General features: G+C 36.8%; 1 protein-coding gene across 1 annotated transcript in view; it reads right to left on the reverse strand.

Moving 5' to 3' along the window:
• WWC2 (WW and C2 domain containing 2) overlaps nt 1-21254 on the reverse strand; it is a 95572-nt gene that overhangs the window by 58260 nt on the left and 16058 nt on the right. Inside the window, exon 2 of the mRNA XM_021545461.3 lies at nt 2500-2609. Within this exon, the coding sequence (XP_021401136.2) occupies nt 2500-2609 (110 nt within the window). The remainder of the gene's footprint in view (nt 1-2499; nt 2610-21254) is intronic.

Below are 21254 nucleotides of genomic sequence, written 5' to 3' on the forward strand. Positions count from 1 at the left end.
TGAAAAAAATAATATGTACATTGATTCACATAATTTTTGAAAAAAATTACTTTATAAAAATTCAGCAGAAGTTTTGCAAGGTGAAGTCTAGTATTGCTTCCTCTAAAATTATTGGGGAGTTTTGTCAATATCCACTGCAGCAAGTACCTATCTGATCTTTAATGGAAACTCCACCCTTAACATTTTCAACCTCAAATTTTTACAGAAAAGGAGGGAACAACCATGAGTAATAACCTGCTCATCCATAGCTCACTGGGCTGGTTTGAGAAATGCAACAAAATTGGAGATATCATAGTAAAACTGGTCCAAGTCCTGCGGACAACCTGAAACTTCACAGTTGGATCAAATGTAGCTTTGCACAGAGGCACACAGTAGGAACAACACTAGAAAAATAAATGAAGAAAAGGACAGATAATACAGAAGTTGTTCAGAATAATTAATTATGGAATGCAAAAGGAGAGACTCAGTGGGCCTTCCCTCAAACATTTTGCTGAAATAAATCCAGCCAGACAGCGGTGAACATGAAGCATCGTTAGTCACCTCTTCCTACCTAACACATGGGAGCAGATTTCTTCCCAAGGTGCTATCCCTCAAGCTGCTATTTATGAGTCCTGAAATTCTACTTTATGTAACCTGTTTTTCAGGCATCTATCCATTTGTTATTCCTCCTAGCAGTAGGTACAGTTTTTCTCCCTCATTTGGCTTCTTTGTCCGGTAGCAGAGAAAATTAACAAAACCACTTCCAAAAGAGTAAGAGTCTTCCTTGTTCTAATGTTGCCACTGTCCTGACAGTAAATTGCAACAGTTCAAATCCAAACAGGCATACTCTGCTCATCTAACTTGCTACAAAACTAATAAAGCACTAAGCAAACACAAAAACTGTTTTCTAGAAAGGCTTTTCTCCACTCATTTCAAGTGACTGCCATACCAGAGATTTCAATAGCATCAAAACATTGCACATACCCTACTCAGATGAAGTACAAGTTATAATCTCCATATCTGGTGCATCAAACAAATGACTTACTTGTAAGATTCTTAGGCAGTTTACCACCCAGCAAATGAAGAGTACAATCACCAAAACACTGTGCAAAATACAGTGTACAAAACTAAAATACACCACTTTACGAAATAAGTTTCACTGAAATCGCTACAAAGGAATACATATATTAATGTAAGAGGAATCAAGTGCACTACTGAACAAACAAGGGATGGAAATTACCTTTAAGTATACCAAAATTCCAAACCACTAATAGCTCCTAATATTAAGGAATTCACTTTCAATGCATAGGAACAACATTTAAGAGTAAAGAAAACATTTAAATTATTAAAAAAAAAAAAAAAAGCCAATGGGCAACAAAGCTACAAGAGGTTTTTAGAACTGATTAAAAATTTTCAACATACATAAAATAAAAAGAGCATAATTATCAGGGCACAGTGATCTAAAAGCACTCTCAAAACACCCAGAAATGCAATTTGGCTCTCAAAATGTTACTGCATATGCCCTATAATTTTGGCCAAAGCAGAATTTAGAGACAAGTAATTGCATTGCATTTAGATTCAGAAGAAAACCCTTTACTTCCTTCACCTTTTGAATTTAACCAAGGATGCTTATATATTTAAAGGTTCATGAGTGTCTAACGCTATATGTAAGATCAGAGGACTGTCATTGCAAAGCAAGGCTTTCTAAGTAAGAGCACAAATTAGGTTATTGGGTGCGATAGAGTTCACTATTAGGTGTCTATATGCAGGCGCTCAACAAGCATAGCTGACATCTCATGCCCCATTCCAGTTATCAGAGTTCTAGTCCAACCCAACCAAAGGAGGTTAAATCATCTCATCTGCAAAGCAGACAGCCAACCAGTCAGCTACATCACATTTTACATTACACCAGCTGGACTGACTAGAGATCGAGTGACTGCAAAAGTGGCATAGACAAGGCAGGGTGGATTCACTTGCTCTTACATTTGAGATGCCATTCAGAAGGCAACTGGTCTCTTACTGTCCATGCCACACCCACTGACCTTGTGCAGTTGCCTCTGCTAACTTTAAGTGCTGAAATGCCTCTAGATACCTTCTAATTTTTAGGTAAGTATAGGTACTGCTAGCACAGATGCACGTACCTAGATTCAGGTGTTGATCTCAAATAGAACCTTTGCTATTGTGCTGTTAAAGACTATTTCTGGGAAAATAGAAAAACATATCAATATGGAGTAATAAACACATAAAGAGAAAATAGAAATGCTTTCAGGAATATATTCATTTCAGTAGGCCTAAGTAGCATTGTATTACACATTTTGCTAGTTTTACAGGGTTTAGACATAATTACTGTGCAATTTGAAACATACAAGGAAACACACGTAGCCATTTTGTACCAAATTTTCCTGTAAATATTTTAAAGCAAATAATGTTATACCAAAGGGCAAATTTTCCCCAGCATTTGGATTCTAATCAAGATGAGTTGTCTTTTATAACCAACGTGGCAAACCAAAAAGTACTTACGGTTTATGTGGTCAATGTAGTACACACCAATCTGGGGATCATACGCGGCTTCCCATCCCCATGGCAATTCATCCCCAACACAATCCGCAAACGACAAGGGCTTTGTTAACCTACAACAAGGAAACAATCCAATGATACAGCTTTTCTCTCTGCCATTTATCTCTTATTCATATTAATTCCTATTATGACAGAAGCTAAAGAAACATAGCTGGGAGAAAGGAGAGCAAGTTGGGTTTTTTCCTCTTGAAGTTGAACATATTATTGCAAATTTTTTTCAGTACAGGAACTTGAGTGAGAATCCACTGCAACACCCTTCACATTTGACAGTCTAAAACTAAACAACAACCAACAGCTTAAAAAAAAAAAGTATCTATAATCCTATTTATCCCCAGGAAAACTGGACCCTTCAACCTTGAGTCAGTGAAGAGAGCACAAGATTTCAAGATCACTGTTTCTAATGACCACAGAAAGTCAGGAAAGAGAATACAGCTACCTAAAATGCAGTTAGCAGCACTTATCAATCCCTGCACTTGAATAAAACAAGCAGCAGTGTGCACAGAGCAGGCATTTTACAAGTAACACTTAATGTTCACATGTTGCTTTTGCAGGAAGACAGATTATTAACATTTTTTAATTTAATAATAAAACACCTATTTGTTATAACAACTAGAGTGATAAATATAATACATGGACTCTTTTCCAGCTGAGGCTGACAAAGCTGACATGATCATCTTTTGGTCCTTTTTTCAAAAAAGAAATTAGTATTGAGTTTCCTGTTGCTAAAGTCACAGATAAATGCCATCTCTAACATAATGATATATTTAATAGGAAGAACAAGAGATTTAAGGTTTTATTGTTGCCATAGTGACAATAAGATTAAGTAGATATCTAGAGTGCAAAAAAAAATCCAGAGTGACATGACGAAGAGCAGTTTGTGGGACACACAGGCAGCAATCCTTTGCTCATTGCTAATTAAGTTTTATCAGCTAAAACTGTTTTTTCATCTCATCATTAAAATTCTATACAAATAAAAAGCTAATTTATATGTTTCAGGATTTTTTCCTTATTAATTCCTGACCAAAAGAAACAGGTTTATTGACATTTTTGTGAGAAAAGAAAGAGAAAAGAATAGTCCATTTTACCTTTTACATAGTGAATTGGATTTTGTGTACAAAACACCAGATAGAAAGTACTTTACAAAAATATTGAATTCTTTATGAAGATGTAAAAAGCAAATTATAGCACAAATTAGAAAACTTATAAATCATTGCCCCACTATAATCCTTATTTAATAATAAAGATTATATCACCATCATCATCAATGGATATGATCTATCAGTTCTTTAACTTGAATAGTATTCCTCCAAGCAAAGGTTGCAGAAATCACAAATAAAGCCCTTGGGATTCAAAACATTTTGAATATTGATTCCTTTTTCATTTGTTTTTTAAATTGCAAGCATGGATCCACTTCCTCATATTTCTCCAAAGTTTACACTGTAATCCTGTGAAGATTACTAACACTTAATTTGAAGTTCTGAACAAATTTGCAAGTATAACACAAATTTGCTAATTTATTGCCACTTATAAACTGCTATGTTAAACCACTAAACACACCAAAACTATTATAAAATACAGATGAAATTAGCAATGTGGAATTACATTTGGATCACCAGGATACAAAAATACAGATTGTAAGCAGCACAATTAGGTTGTCAACTCGCCAGTGATTTCCAGGGCCAGAGGAGGTCTGTAGCAAGCCAAGCCTATGTATTGTATCCTCTCACACTGCTGACCTGCATCCTTAAATCCAGACACTGGCACAGCTCTGAGTGGGGCTGCTCCAAGGACTCCCCAGAAACCCCAGCTCTGACCTGCCACCTTTGCTCCTCCTCTCTGCTCAGCAGGCCAACAGCTGGCCAACAGCTGGCCCTCTGGCTGCAGCTGCCTAATGCTGCCATACCAAGCACACCTGCCCAAATGCTGCCTACTTATAATCACCAGCACTGCTTCCAAGATTACTGTTCTGTTGTAAATAGTGATTGCGAGAGAGAAAGTTAGGGAAACAGGAGAAGCCTTTCAAATCCAGGATAAACACAAGCATGATTTCAGGCAAGCAGCATGCAGCAGACTGAACACAGGGCATCCATGTCAATGAGTTCCCAGGCTACTAATGCTCAGAGGAAGCCTCAATCATGTAAAAGCAACAGTGCTTTGGTGAGTCTGGTTAGTCATGTGAACAAGATGTGCCAACTTCAAGGGCATACCTATCTGTGAAAAAGTCCTGTTTCAAATATGATTACAAGTGTAGATGTTCGCGAAACAAAGTGAATAAAAATTAAAGTTCAGTGTCATACTTAGCCTTAACATTATAATATTAACTCAAAATTCATGTAGTTCAAGTAGAAAAAAATATTGTAAATGCCACATAGCAACATACAAATCATAGTTTGAACTCAAAGTCATATGAGCACAGCCAGATGGTTTTTAATAAACATTCAATACATTCACCAAAGTTACACACCACAACAGTTATGACGTGATTTTCAGATCACCTCTACAGGAGGGATATAAGCCCAGTACAACCCTGACTTTTCATCTGCCCTCTATACCAATTTTATTTTTAATCAAATACTCTGTACTATAAACAGCACATTCTCTAGGTTAGACCACCGTTGACTCTGATCATGCAAATGTTCTGTCCAGGTGCTCTCACCTGTCTGAAACCAGATATGATGGGAATGAGTAACAGCCATTCTCTCATCCCAGACACTCCACAAATTAGAGACACTAAAACACTGTGGAAAAGTCCTTGAGTGACCTACACTGGACCTTAAACAAAATGAGAAGAGGGAGACAGAGGTCCAAAAAGACAGGCAGTACAGGACAATTTGTTTTATGAATCCTGCTCTGCTGGTTCATGCTTGGACATTGCATCCTTAAGATCGGAACTATGTCAGAACTGTTCCAGAGTAGATTTTTTAAACATGAGAAGGCTTGTACATAATAATATGACAATTACTTAAAAGAACAACATTCCCATGACTCCCTTTTTTGTTCCAGAGTCTTTTAATAGCATACAGTTTTTGAGCCTGATGCATCATTTTACAATTGAACAGCAATGAGCACAAGGTGATTGATACCTGATTGCTTATGGCCCTCAGAATTCAACATAACCATTATTTACTTTCAAAATACATATGACAAATGGATGAAATTAACACAACATGAAGCAAGGGAACATTTGCAGGACAAAAGTTGAAAGCAGAGTTATGAGATGTAATTGGACAGGAAATAATATCCAGGAACAAGGACTGAAGGAATCTTGTCTGTGTGAAGATCATTATCTGTGACATATAGTAACCTATGAAGTAACTTATGATGGACTGCCATTACATTCATTAAACATCATCCAAGAAAAATGAGGTTTATTGCACCATAATAGAGGATTAAATGCTGCATGTCTTGGGCACTGATATTCTAAGGGTAGCTCATAATACTTAGTTTCAGTTTGTAGCCATACATTTAGATGTTCTTAAAAGAATGTCAGTACTCTAAAGATGACTTCAAAGTCCACGTTTAGTATCCAATGAAGTTCAATTAGTTAATAAAAGGCTTGGATTTCTTTAATGTGTATCATTAAGCTTAAGTATTCTCACCTAGGGGTGCCTTTTTTTTTAACCTAAGTGAATACGAGCCAGGTGTGTATGAGGAAAAGTGGCTATTTTAAGGAAAACCAGGAAGCATTCTGCAATTCCATTATGTAAGCAATGCATGATTATGTTAATCACTTTACGGATGCTTGGGGAGACTAAGGAGACAAATACAGTTTACAAATTGAAGATCTCTATTATCACATCAAATCCACATTTTTCTTTAAAGTTTTCAAAATACAGAGTTAGCTGGCTAAGATCTTAAAATGCAGATTCTGCAATGATATATGTGTTATCATGAATGGATGTTCTTGGTTCTATGGCCATGTCTGTAAGAATAAGTCTGTACATGCAGCTAAAGTTAATAATGAATCACAGAACCACAGCATATCTGAGTTGGAAGGGACTCAACAAGGATCACTGATTCAACTCTTAAGGGAATGGCCCTCATGGGGATGCAACCCACAGTCTTGGTGTTACGACCACCATGCTCTAAAACAATGAGGGTGAAGACACTGGAAAATGGAACCATAACTGCAGACTGATAGATTGCCAGTGCAGAAATACTGCTTCATTTGGACAATTTTCTTATTTAATGTAAATCACATTTTGAAGTCCCCAGATCACAGAAATACGTAGAAGACAGGCTTATTTCCAAGAGTGGGGTCCACAAAAAATGAGACATTTATTACATATAGCAATAAAACTATATTTCTGTCGAGATACAGAGAGCCCATGATATTTTCCATTTCTGTGATCTGAGAATATCAGGACGCATGTTCTTAAAAATGTGTATGCACATATATATGTATACACACGCACTACTTTGCACAAACTGTTCTATGCAAGAGAAATGCTGGATTCTGCTGCATTCCTTCTCTGACTCGTTTTTTTCTCAAAAATCCATTCAGGATTAAATAAACTAATAATGAAACATAAGTTATACGTGATTAGTACTCCACTTTATCAATAGAAAAAAGACGAAGGTTACAGTAGGCAGATGCCAGGAAATGGCAGAGGGGGGCACGGGGCAAGAGACTCATACATGAAAAATAACCCCACCCCACTCAAACCTGAAATTACTTTTCCTCAGTTAGAAAGTTAGAAAAGGAAGAAAACACAGTTTTGTAAGAGGTACACAAATACCTGAGAATTATTAACAGGTTCATCTTAATGCCTTTCAAAATTACTTCCAAGACCATTTCCTTTGCTGTGTGGTACTTGACCTCCAGTCAAGATTTGTAGTTTGGAATTCAGCTGTAACTAGGGTCAATGTGCAACTTCTATAGCAACTTCAATGTGCATTTTAGAACTTTCTCCAAATACCCAAAATGAACTCATGTGCTTTGTTGTGCAGCAAGATTCTGTGTGACACTTATACGAAATGTTGTACGGATTAAATTTCATTCATTTCTCATGTATGATGATGTATATTACACATTAGTTCTTTTACAATGCAGTACTTGTATTTTTTCTTGACAGAAATTTTTCTGGAAAATATACCTCTTCTCCAAACTTCAAGGAAATGAGAAGACAAAACATAAGCTGTTATTCAGGTGTGCAGGAATGGGCAATCTATTAAAATGTAAGAGAAGAAATCCAGTGATGGAAGAATTGCATGCACATTTATCTGGAATCCATACACCATTACAAAAGGGTGTACAGATGGTTTATCCACAGTAATACCCACCAGTACAACAGTTTACAAAGTTTCATTCAAGCACTTTCAGTCAGCACAATTACACAGAACAGTAACATAAAATCAGCATCAACTATTTTTTTTTTATTTTGGAAAAGGATGAGTGCAAGTATTTAATTCTTATTTTGATCCATAGCCTGAGAGAAGCAAATGTAAACTTTTAATCAACTAAAGGAGAAATATATTCTCAATTCTTCACCAAACCTCTGGAATTTAGCACTCAAGTTGGATCTCAAAATCAGTTCAATTCTTACCCAACTTTCAAATGCTATAGGCATTATTATTTGAAAAGTATATAAACACTCATTCTAATCTCATACTAAATATGCTTACAAATGTGGATTTTACTCATTTCAGGCATTCAAGACAAATTTCTTATATAAAATTCAGGGGTGCAATTAATCCCATTAACTTCAAAAAGCCAGTTACCAAACTTGAATTGCTCCTTTAGGTTCCCTAGAGAGGCAGAGTCAGCACATCTATTTGATACCTGAAGGTTTCCCTCTTTCCCTAGTGAGTACAGGATTCTGAATGCAAGAATCCTTAATGTGTGCAAAGGTAACTAAATTTAAGTGGGATGAATTCTGTAGCAGGCAGCAGAGTGCCCACAGAATAGCAAAAGAAATGCAGCTGCTGCTCCACATTGCATGTCAGAGTTAGAGACATTGCTGCTCCCTATGGCCAAGGTCACTAACGGTGTGAAAATTATATTGTATAGGGAACTCATTTTCTTTTCTATAAATTACAGTGGCCAAGGCTGTGACAAAATGCATTTACTTTGTATTAATTATATTGTAGTCTCTTTCCTAACTTTAAAAAGTGGTAACCAGACTGTTTACCTGTGAAAAGGGGCAGAATTTGCCCACAAAACACCCTTTTGCCATATTCTTTGTTGATTCAATTCTGCAAGTTATGACTAGCAAATCTCACACAAAATCTTTCTCTTGAAAAATCTCATTCATACAACTGTCAACAGGATTTCTGCTGCTAAACATCATGTTCTTAACACAGTAGTGCCTCCCATTCAGATAGCAGGCCAAGACATTCTGTACAAACTTTGAATTGTTTAGGTACATTCTCATTTAATAAGGGTATTATTAAGATATACTGCCACTTTATTACAGGTATTATTTTGAAAGAGTAACTAAGTGGACATCAATACCAGAGTAGAACAGATCAAACAAGAAGCAGCATGGTCGCAATCCCAGCTTGAAATAGTGGTGTAAAATAAACAATTATGATAAGGTCATGCATGTTTACCTTGTTCACAAAATGTGTGCAACCAAATGTCAACAAATGCCTGTGCTCAAAATACGGCAAACATGCATGTTACCTTTTCCATGCCAAAACAGAATCACTAATAGCTCAAACTAAATGTAACTCTTTCTTAATGATGAGATAGTCTCAATAACATTAAATTAAACTTCTCAGTAGCACTGAATGTATGCCTGCAGACACTAGCATGTGCACCACTAATGTGTTTGCTTTGTACTACACACACATGCACACAACTGTATGGGTTTATAGTCAAATGTTCACAGCTACTCTCCTGGCTAGAATGGATATGTAACAGTCAACAGTATTGCACCTTCACCTTTTTGCACCACTGGATACTCAAAAACTAATTGCAGATACTGAACTCACAGCAGTTATACATTTTCTGGAGACAAAGATTTATTAGCTCCAACAGCAAGTATTTCCTGGATATACTGCATGAATTGTCACTTACTTTCCAGACTTCAGATCATTTCGCTCTTGGCAATAGAAAGAGAGGTAGAACACTCAAATTTGTATAAGAATAGAAACTTGAAATAAGCACTGACTCTAGTTTTCTAAAAAAATATAGAGGTATAGTACCACTTTTAATAGCTCGTAATTTCTATCCTGTGATTCTTTTAAGTCCTTGAATACTTAAAACACAGAGCAGACCTTAAAGAAATATGTTTTTTGGTTTTACAGAGTTTCCTTGGGTAAGAAAAATGTACAAACATGCAGATGGAGAATTATACTAAGAGACATATATTATTTCTCTACCTCACAGCTACCCAGAATGGAGGGACATTATTGGAGTACACACTACTTGGATAACAGGCTCTCACAACTATTTAACAAGTTCAAAAACTTAGTTTCCAGTACTGAACTTGTACTGACAGTGATTTACTATATCTCCCATTTACAAGTGAGCTGTGTGTTCACATAGCTATACCACATTCAATGATGTCTCAGAGCATATCTAAGACTTTGAAAAAGACACTTTCCATTAAAGGACTCTTGTCTAGCTAGCCACCAACCCAGGTAAACAGAATATTATATTCAGGAAGCATACAAGGTCCAAGTAGAAATAAAACTAATCTTTTTCTGTCCTCATAGGGCTTGGGATTTAAAAAAACCTTTTTAGAGTATTGAATAAGTGGTTTCTCCTCTGTAATTTAGACAGAGTACTCAAGGTGTTTTTGAAATGCTTTGCTGAAAAGGACAGTGTGCTGAAGAGTGTCTCAGTTTCCAGTCAGCCTTCCAGAGAGACAAGTGCACTACAACTACCATGTAAAGTAGCAATATCAGCCCATCATCAGATCTGATTGCTGCCTTCCTGCAGACAACTCAGAGTCTTCTACACTGTATAGCACCGCACAAACTGTCCAACATATTCAGCAAGTCCTGCATCTCACCAATGATGGGGTTTGAAGACAAGCACTAACTACAAGACCAAACTGTACTCTTCCTCAAATGTTTTCCAGCTCTTCTTAATTCAGTTAAATATTAAACTGCCAGGGCAAGGATGAAAACAAACCAACAAACTGTACTGCAACCACACTACAACAAAAAGTCTTAAATTCACTATATTTATACATAACTTACTAAACTTGAACAATATAGGAAAACCCAGGAATCTTGACAAAAGTTCTTAGTTTCCAATATCTATTATGCATAACCAGTTTAAGCCAATACAGCTATGAATTTTTACTACAAAAATTGTATTGGACAAAGAGAGCAAGTTCTTTCAAACAAAAATATAACTGCAAAGTTTTTGAATCTACTTATTTTAACAGCAGCGCAAGTATTCAAAAGTAAAACCTGACAGCAAAAATAGCTGAACAACAAAATCTCTACAGAATCAATGCTATAGCTTTAGACAAGTAAAGGACATATTCAAAGTTAAAGAAACTAGGTTTTTGTTAGATATTAGGAAAAAATTCTTTATTGTGAGTGTAGTGAGGCATTGGAACGGGTTGCTCAGGGAAACAGTGGATGTCTCATGCCTAGATGTGTTCAAGGCCAGGCTGAACAGAGATCTGAGCAATCTGGTTTAGTGAAAGATGTCCCAATCCATGGCAGGGGAGCTTAGGTCCCTAAGATCTATTTTCCAAAAAACACCTTCCTACTTCATTTAGCAGTTTTGCAAGTGTAATGTAAAAACATCAGAAATTAAGTGCTTGCAATATATTAACAAAAATTAATACCTTTCTAATTTATTTTAAAAGACTTGTTCTCAATGTTCAAAAGTTCTACACATCCCCAAACTCCCTAGGGTTTATACAATACAGAAAAGCTAAGGATGAAAATCTTCAGGTCATCCAAAGACCTTGCCTGCTTCCTCCACAGAAAAAAACCCACACAAAATGGGCAACTGATGTCCTTCTCACACACACACGCTCTAAAGGAGGGAAGCAGAGAACACACAAGGTAAGCTTTCAGTCCAGCAGGCAGCAGACATGGGGAGGCGAGTAGAGGGAGTGTTCTGCCTCCCAGCTTGCCATGAGATGCTGTGTGCATGTTAATGACTGCCATAAAAGTGGGCTACCAGCAAGGAAACCGAGCATAACTGCCTCCTCCCAGCTACAAAGCCGTGGCATTAGCTCAATGTCAGCTCACTCTGTCCCCTCACAGGTGCTTCTGTGAAAAGGCAAATGAACTGAATAGCTGTGACCCAGAAAAGGAAGAATGCATTTGGGAAGGAAGGGATCCACACCCACTGGTTGCAGGACCAGGTCAAACTGCCTGCTGGCTTGGTTTTTTGTTTCCTTTTACTTTTGATTATGATAAATTGTTTTGGCTTTCCACTTCACAATTCCCATCAATGAAGAAAAAAACCCCACACTGAACTCAGCTATACATTTTACCACGTTATTTCACCACTGAAGGCAATAAAAGTGAAAAGGAGAACCAATATTTGCCAGCTCAGTATACTATACTAGCTATTTGTTCCTATAGGGCAAAGCCTCCAACCAAATCGCTATTTGTAATTAATTTATCTGTTTAACATTGCCAAGTCCAGTGCAAAGATGACATTTTGCAAGATTAGGGGGGAAAGGGGACCGCAGAGAAATGGAAATGGGTAATACCATGAATGTTTTTTCTTTGACACAGCAGTTGGTCCTGCACTGGCATGTAAGCACTATAATATTAGACACCTGGAATGTGAGGAATGTCTGATAACCATAACCTGGCACACGGATAATTCCACAGCCATAAACCAGTGACATGACCTTTGCGCATTCCCCTGGAAAGCTCAAATGCAGTGACATTATGAAAAGGCTATTATGTGCAGCGTTGCTATAGGTTATTTATATATACGTGACTGTACACTGTTGTTAGAGGGAAAATGTTATCATCCATTGGCAGCACTGTTAAGAAACTTAGCTATTAGTTTTAATTTTATTACATAAACGCCATGCTGTTTTCTGAGCAATTTTAAGTGTTCCCTATCCTCCAATCTCTGGATGCAAACTTGAATTTGAAATGTTTTCATTTACTGTCACGTACCACTCTGCTCTTCATTTTGCATATTTACTAGCAAATATTCTTCCTACAATAGGAAGATGTGCTCTTAAGAATACTCAAGATAAGGGAAAAAAAAAAAAAAAAGCCAAACCAAAACCAAACAAACCACAAAAAATCCAGTCAAGCATTGGTTCATGAAATTCAAAGAATGGCACAAACTCTGCAGGAATTTCCACATGCAAATAGGAGCAACCAATCCATACCCAGAAGTTTACTGTTTTGTAGAAGTATGATACAACAAACTACAGGTAGACAATGTCCATAGACTAGAACACCTTATTAGGAATTAATCAAAACAGATAGACTAATGATAGAGGATTAAAACATTTATTCTGTTCATTTTAACGATTTGTCATCTTGGCTGTCAGGCACAAAGTACCAAAAGCAGTTTTCATGGCATATTGTTAGGGCTAAATTTAGGACATTTTTTTATTGTGATAATGAAATATGAGAAAGATAAATGTATTTCCAAGAAGAAACACAGTCAAAACACAGAAAATTATTATATTTAATATCAGCATTAAAAGATCTTCCCAATTTCTAACTTTCCCCCTTCCTCTTTTCTGTAATGATAGTCCAAATCACCCCACTACTCATCAGCTACAGAAAATTATTTTGAAAATTTTGTTCTGTAAACTCCACTTCTGCAAACAAACCTTTGCATTTAAGTGACATTTGGATTTATAGAGAAGATATTTAAAGACTCTCCTCACCTAACTCTCCTCCCACTGAATTCATCAGGAGTGCTACCAATTTCAGTAGCAGAAAACCTAAATCTAATACTTTCAAAAAGTACTATCCATCTGAACATCTGAGATAACCTCACAGACATTCAACTTCAGCACTGTGAAGCCCTTCAGCCAAGTACACCAACCATTCCAGAACCAGGGAAAAGGGAACTTAATATGTCCAATGTCTCTGCATTTCAGTTACAGACCCCAAAACTGCACCCCACTCTGTTGTTCTCAATACTGAATTCTTCATATCTTGATTCCAGCTTCTCATCCAACCACTTGCAACAATTTTCAATGCATACTTCATGAAACATTCTGTGTTTTGCAGTACAATGAAGCTCCTGTTGCAAAAAGACTGAGCTAGATCAGAGCTCAAATGGCACACAATCACTTGGCGGATCTCTGGTCTCTGGTAAACTGTTTCCAGATGCTATAGGAGAAATCTTTAAAAATGTGTCAACAATTTTTTATGTGTAAAATGAACAAACACAGCACTGATTTTATAAAATTGCAAGCAACATAATACTAAAGAGAAAAAGGACAATATATTTGTATTTTAATATTCGTAAGAGATCATAAAAAAGTCTGCCAACCCTTGGTGCAAATGGTTCAAAAAGATCCCTCAAACTAAGCTGTTTGCACAGATGAGAGACTCTAGAAAAATCATTCTTGAGTGCAGAGTGATGGAAGTCAAGGGCTAACATATATTAGTAAAACTGCACAAAACTGAACTAAGAAGTAAGGGCTGTAGCAAGCATTTGTTTCATTCAAATCTAACCTTTAACATAAAGGTGCAAGATAATGAAGTCAGGGTACTGTAAGATTACAGCAATGTAAAATTGTCATTATAAGATGATTTCTTATAAGAAATCATTATAAGATGATGTTCTAGCCTACATGTAATCCCTCCCACTAATAATTTTGATACAAAGAACTCTAGTTCATAATCCTTTTTTTAAACTGCCTTTCTTCATATACTCCGAGATACTCAGAAAATAAGGTTACATTAAACAAAATCAATGCAGAGTTCCTTCAGCTTCTCTACTGTTTTTACATTTCTTTATTCACAATATTAATTGACTTCAAGATTTAGATTGAATTTATTCCCAGTGTCAGCACGGTTTGAGGAATGGGAAATATGTTAGAATTATCCAACAGGAAACGCCTAAGTTTGCTGTGACTTCCTTCGCACACACCCACTCCCAGAAACTGCATGAAAAAAACTACCTCAAAACCTGTAACATAGGCAGCAAATTTTCTATCAGTTCCTAGCAGAAACACAACACAAACACTATTTACTGAAGCACGGCCTTCTATTGGAAGTAAAAAAAAAAAAAAAATCAGCTCCTGCTTCTCACATCAAACTGACTAAACCCCTTTCAGGTCAGCTATCCTTTTTGGTTCCCTTTCCCTGAACACTTACAAGCCTTTCCTCTACCCTCAGCATATCACTGCTTCTCACACATCCCTCTTTACCAAGTGTGGTTGGCACAAAGTTGTTCAGAGCAGGGGAAGTACTTCCAAGGCAGTAATTTGCAAAGATTGCTAAGAAATTATCTGAGATTCTATAAAAGGGAACCTGGAGTTTCCAGACAAGTTAATACTCTACTTACTGACTCAAATAGAGCTGTCTACTTTCCCAAATATGAAAATGCACTCCCTTCAGCTCTATTAGCAGTTTGCATTACTGATTTAAAAATATTATTCTAAACCAGGTTAAATTATTACTTCCGAGAACATAGTACATATTAAAATCTCATCCCTATTTGTGGTTGTTAACAGCACAGAGTAAATTATCATTTCTTCAAACAAGCATACAAACATCAAAATAATATTCAAAAAATGTCTATGAGTAGGTAACAGCCATGTTTTACGAGTCCTCTCTTTCAAGGTAAAAACATATGTGAGAAGGGGAAAGAAGATGAGAATAACACAATGAAGCTATTCTACGTATTTTCAAACTCAATTTCTTAAGCTAACACTTACATTAAAAAAGGAGCAATTTTTTTACAAAAATCTGCGCGGAGATGTTGTACCACTGTACTAGACTAAGAGACATCAATTATTTTGCCAGCACCACTGAGGAAGTCATTCAACTCCTCATGGATGGCTCTTTGAATCAGCTGAACATTTAGCAGAAGTCGAAATACTGAACAGCTTACTTACAATTTATGAGAAAACAAATATAAAACAAACCAGAAAATACCACCACACAATTAAAATGTTGTGTGGTCACCTTTTATACTGCATTCAGTTCTGGTAGCCCCTGTACTTCTGCACCATGACATCATGTTGAAAGTAAAACTACAGATCAACATACAGAGGAAAGTGGGCAATGGCAAGCAGAGTACAGAATTTAACATAACTGAACAGGTTAATGCCATTCATCTTGGTAGTTGCTTACAGAGTGAAAATACCAAACCCATGAAAGGCACAGGCAGCATTTACTCTGTTTCTCATGCTACAATAAACACATGCAGAAAGTACAGAAGAGTAAGCTCAAAACGAAGTTCTGCACAATGCACAATCATAGCTGGACCTCACTGCCATTGCATTTTGTTGAGTATACTCAACAAATCAAATCAAAACTGCTTTCAAAAACAGATTTGACAAAAATTACAAAAAACAGATTCACAGTGACAATAAATATGATATTCCAGATACAACCATTTTCCTACTGTAGTTTGGTCTTGTGCTTTAAGACACATACTTGAAACTGGATGTTATTAGAAAGTATTCTTAAAACTGTCTTACTACAGAGAATATTGTGATCATTGTAACTCATAAGCAAAAATATCCTTGAAGTCTCTTCAGTGTATTCTTAGTTAATAACTATTTAGTTATTGAACCCATTTATAATGAATCATTAGAGTTTTATCTAACTTTTTTTTTTGCTTATGTTGAATTATAGTCACAAAGGATTTTTTTTTTAGAAGTATTTCTTCAAGTTGACATTTCTTAGATTCATATGAATCCCATTTCTGGCAAATAACACATGGTCAAAATCTAATTTTACTAAGAATGGAAAGCTAACTTAGTCAAGAGACAAACAAGTTTGAGTTCCATCTTGAGTAAGAAAGAAGTCATAGCTAGTCCCAACTTTTTATTAAAAACACAGTCCCAATTCTCTTAATCTGTCCTAGTTTTGCAACAGCAGCAATGCACATCATGACTGACTTTCTTCGGACTGGTGGTCAACAGATTCTACCTGAAAGCCACTAAGAAGTGGGCTGTTGGAGGGACCTGTCCTGTTTAAAATCTGTATTAATGATTTGGAAAAGGCATTAGACTTGCATATGACACCATGCAGGGTGGGAACAATCAACATAGTCAAGACATGAACATTGCTCAGATAGAGCTGGGCTACAGGAATGGCTCAACAGGAACCTTCAGAGACTCATCAACAGATGCAAAGTCCTGCATCCAGGAAGAAAATACCCCTTACAGCAGTAGAGGCTGGGACTGTGTGGGGAGCAGCTCTGGGCCCTGGTGAGCAGTGAGCTGTCAGTGAACCAGTGCCCTGGATGCAGAGAATGCCAACAGCCTACCCTATCAGCAAGAGTATGGCCAATAGCTCAAGGAAAGTGATCACCTCCTCTATTCTGCACTCACTAGATTGCATCTCAACTATTGCATCCAGTTCTGATCTTCTATGGCAAGAAAAACATCAACAAAATTAACTGGTCTAAGGGAAAGCTACCAGGATGCTTGGGAGATGAAGCACCAAGCTGAAGTGAAGAGACTGAGGGGTGTTCAGCCTGGAGAAGAGGTGGCTTCAGAGGGATGCAGCAGCAGCCTGCCCCTACCTAGAAGGAAGTTTTTGAGATGACTGTCAGGCTCTTTGCAAGGGTTAAGGTGGTGGAAGGATGAGAGAAAACAGACATGAGTTGAAACAAGTTTAAATTGAATATAATGACAAAAAATTCGCCATGATGATAGGCATGTGGTAGGAGAAACTAAATGGACTGATTGTATGAGAGTAACTCTGATCTCACGCCTGACCATGTGTTTTCCGTATAATTTTTAAATCTTTGCTATTGCCACACTTCCAAACCATATGCACACATATGCCTTTGTTTCTTGGAGTTTAAAACTTCATCATTGTGTAACTTGATAGAGAAAAATGATTTTTTGCACCATCCTAATGCCACATCAAATACTGCAGTTCCATAACAATTTAAGTTGATGTAACCTGGCTGTCAGAGTTCTGCTTTTCCTCCATGCTACATGTTCATACCTCTTCTCTGGCATTCTTATGACTCCACAGTACGTCAGTTCAAAGGCAAAAACTATGAGGAAAAACTGAATTTTAATTTTTTTTAACCAATTTACCTGCCTAACCAGTTCCCTAACAGTAAAAATGCCAATACAAGGAAAAGGGTGGAACCATTTGCAGTCTGAATTCAAATTGGTATGAATTGGTCATGAAACAGCAGAGTTCCTAAAAGACATTGAAACCCCTGTTCTTGATGGAGATCAAAGGCAGTGCTGCAACATACATGATTCCACCTCCTCCTCTTCCTCTTTATGATTTAGCTATTAGAATAAGACAGATAGGACTAAGCAAACAAAACTGGGGGAATGCTTACCTGCTTCATAAAGTTTTCATGTGGTAAATGTTAGGAGGCTGATTTTAGTAGGATGAGGGTTTTTTTGACTAACGATGAATCTTAACTGGTTGCTGTTGAATTATGAAATGCAATGCTTGGGCAGTTAGGACAATTTCTATTTATTCTAATACCTTGATCTACTGGGTACTTGAATTTCAAATTGGAATAATGTAACTCAGTTAATTGCCCAATCCTGCAAAGGATACAAAACTTCACAGGACAAACCAAGGAAGTATCTACACTGAAGTCAAAGGCAGCCTTCTTGGACAGGGCTAGAAGCAAACTTTTTATATGATTAATACTTTTGTCATGCTTGCCAAAACAAAACAAAACAAAAAATTTCACCCATCTCTGAGAGCCTTCACCTTAGGCATTTTGACCATTTTTTTAAGATAATGAGGTGCTCATAAGGAGAGAGTTTAAAAATAATTGCCAATGACATAAAAAACTACAATGCTGTCTCAAATATTGAGCAGAGGCACTTTCATAGAAAAACAACACCTAAGCAGAAACAATTGATTTAATGGTAATCTCCCACACTGTATGCATCTTTTGTACTGTAAGAGGCAAGTTGCCATATAAGCAATGCTTCAATAAATTCAGCTGAACTAGGACACTGCAATTTTAGACTTCTGGAATTTCTTAGACACAGTATTTTTAAATTAATACTTCATAAAAATCACTTTCAGTATTTTGTTAGATGTAAAGTTTTTATACAGTTTGAGTAATGAAAAAACCTCAGCATTAGCTCATCCAGTGGAAATATGGTCACTCCTTGCCAAGATAACCATTACATCTCCATTTTCCATTTATTATTCTTTTAAACTGAATAGAGAAGATTGCTCTTAAGATATAGTCCAGATACAAATCTCTACTATCCAATTACTTATGTACTCTCTTTCAATTTATCAATGGAAAGCTCTTACTATCTCTCATAAATCTACCTACATCAGTTGCTTTTGTGAAAAATCTTTAACATAAATATTAATGCTTTGAGCTACTATTTTTTCCTGCAATTCTACATAATATCCTTAGGTTCCTTTAGGAAATTACTTCATGTATCATTCAAGCTTTTAAAATAAAATGTATCTTCTTGGAGGCTAGGCTTCTGACTCTCATCCTATAAACATCAGTCATCTAAAACAATTTCCAGAAGCACTAGAAAGTTTAAAAGTTGGCACACTGTAATTAAGTAGGAGTCAAACTTCTCATTTGTTGAAAATACCATTGGATATCTGCCTGCATTTCAATGCTTTTCAATATACTATGTACAGAAAACAAATACAAGGAAAATTAACATTCAGTCAGAATGTGTATGAGCATGGAGTTTGACTAACAAGAGGACAGATTTCCAAGCTCATGACAATCCATGCAATTCTTTTTTAGTTTATGTGCAGGCATCCAGCATGGCTAAAGTTCTAATTTAGAAAGTATGTGGTTAGGAAAGGTTAGGGAAGAAAGAGAAGACCGTGATTATTCACAGTCCAGTAAAAATCTGTTTTCTGAGTTTTAGACTCCAGGAATTCCCCAGTAAATTTAAGAGAAGAAGCTGGAATTTCCTGATCTGGCATATATTACCTAGGGTAGGGAAGTATAATTCTCAAAAAAGTTTTCAAAGGTGGACTTGGAATTTTGCTAGACAGAATAATGATGGATTTAAATCAGCCATAAAAAGAGAGATCTGATCTTCCGTCAAGTTCTTGAAAAGGTAGAAGTTAATCATCAGCACTACATGCTTGCTTAAAGAAAAACCCATTCTTTTAAATTTGGTTGAAAATATTTTTAACCCACTTATGAGTTGATCAAATCATGCTTTGAGTTGTCAGTATAACAAGCACCTATTTCTGGGCCATAGTAGGACGAACCAAATTTTTGTAGGTAAAAACAATAAGGAAGCAAGGCAGGATTTGTAATAAAATAAAGCATTTGCATTCCTTCTTAAATGCAATCTGCATAGCTCTTCACTGATGCTTTCAGTATATGGTAATTCGTTCTCTCCCAACCCAAATTCTGTGTTTCATTGGTTTTTTACCCTGAAGAAATAGTGGGAAAACTCTGCTCTTTACTAGTAGTCCAAGTGAAAGAGTCCAAGTCCTGTCTTCTTTGTTGACTTCATTGCTTCATGCTACAGATACAAAAAGGATTTCATTCTGCCCATCACATTTCCTCTCCTTCACCATACTGCTTTCCCTATATTAAACTCATTGTACTTCTATCATTTGCATTTGCAATAAACAAATTGTAACAAGGTCTCTGGTTTGGTTTACATAAATAGCAACAAGAACTAGAGACCTCTATCAAATGGTACTCGAACAGTCTCCAGGTACCAGGGGAGAAAGAGAGCTGATTATTTTTTAACATTACAGTATTTCAGTAATTATTAGCATTTCTGTATCCACACATACAAGACATTCTGTCTTGGGGTGATCGCTGCTTTCAGTAATCCATTCATATCAGCAGCCATCTTTTATCTGGAATCCTAATAAACACCAAAAAAATCCCACCCAATCCCAAGCACCACCATATATAACTTCTGCTAATGAAACCAATATTCTTGGACAAGAATCTGCAGAAGAAATGTATGGCCTTGTGCAACAGAGACAAATAGAGTTTGCAAAGTAACTAGCCTTTTCTCCTTGTTTTTCCATGACTGGATTATTCTTCCTGTTGTCTCTCTAAAGCCAGCTGCTGGGAGATACACAAGGAAGCAGCAGTGCTTGGTGACCCTCAGTGGCAGCCAAAGAATTAGTCTGGCTGATGGAGCATGGCAATCCACTGTGCCAGCTGAGAAAAGCTGGCTCTGGCATTTTTTCATTCTTTCACTGGGCTTTGGGAAGACAAAATCTCTTCCTTTCACAAACCTGACTAGGAAGTTTAATAGATGTTCAAAGGGCCTTTACTGTACTGACATTTCCTATGCTTATGCTATAACCAAACTCCTTTATAAATGGCCCAAATACTTATGGATGGCCGAGTGTGCCACAGAATGGATAGCTGCAGGGACAGGAGGGACACAGGCAAGAAGATTCATGTGGTGTGCTGCTCCTGTGATACACACACTAGGCAGAAATGCTGCCGAGTCCATCTATCAGAAGAGCAAAGTGGCACAGAGTATTTTGTGCAGAGCATGATTTGCAGCCACTAGGTGCAAATGAGGTAGAAAGGGGTCAGGGAAATCCCTCAGCTGAGGTTAGAAGAGATGTCTGTAGCCTGCAAACTCCCCACTAGGACAATACAAAGACTTAAACACCCCAGACTTGACCTTTATGTCTTTGTTTCC

Source organism: Lonchura striata, chromosome 4 (genome assembly GCF_046129695.1).
Source record: "Lonchura striata isolate bLonStr1 chromosome 4, bLonStr1.mat, whole genome shotgun sequence".
Classification (NCBI taxonomy): Eukaryota; Metazoa; Chordata; class Aves; order Passeriformes; family Estrildidae; genus Lonchura; species Lonchura striata.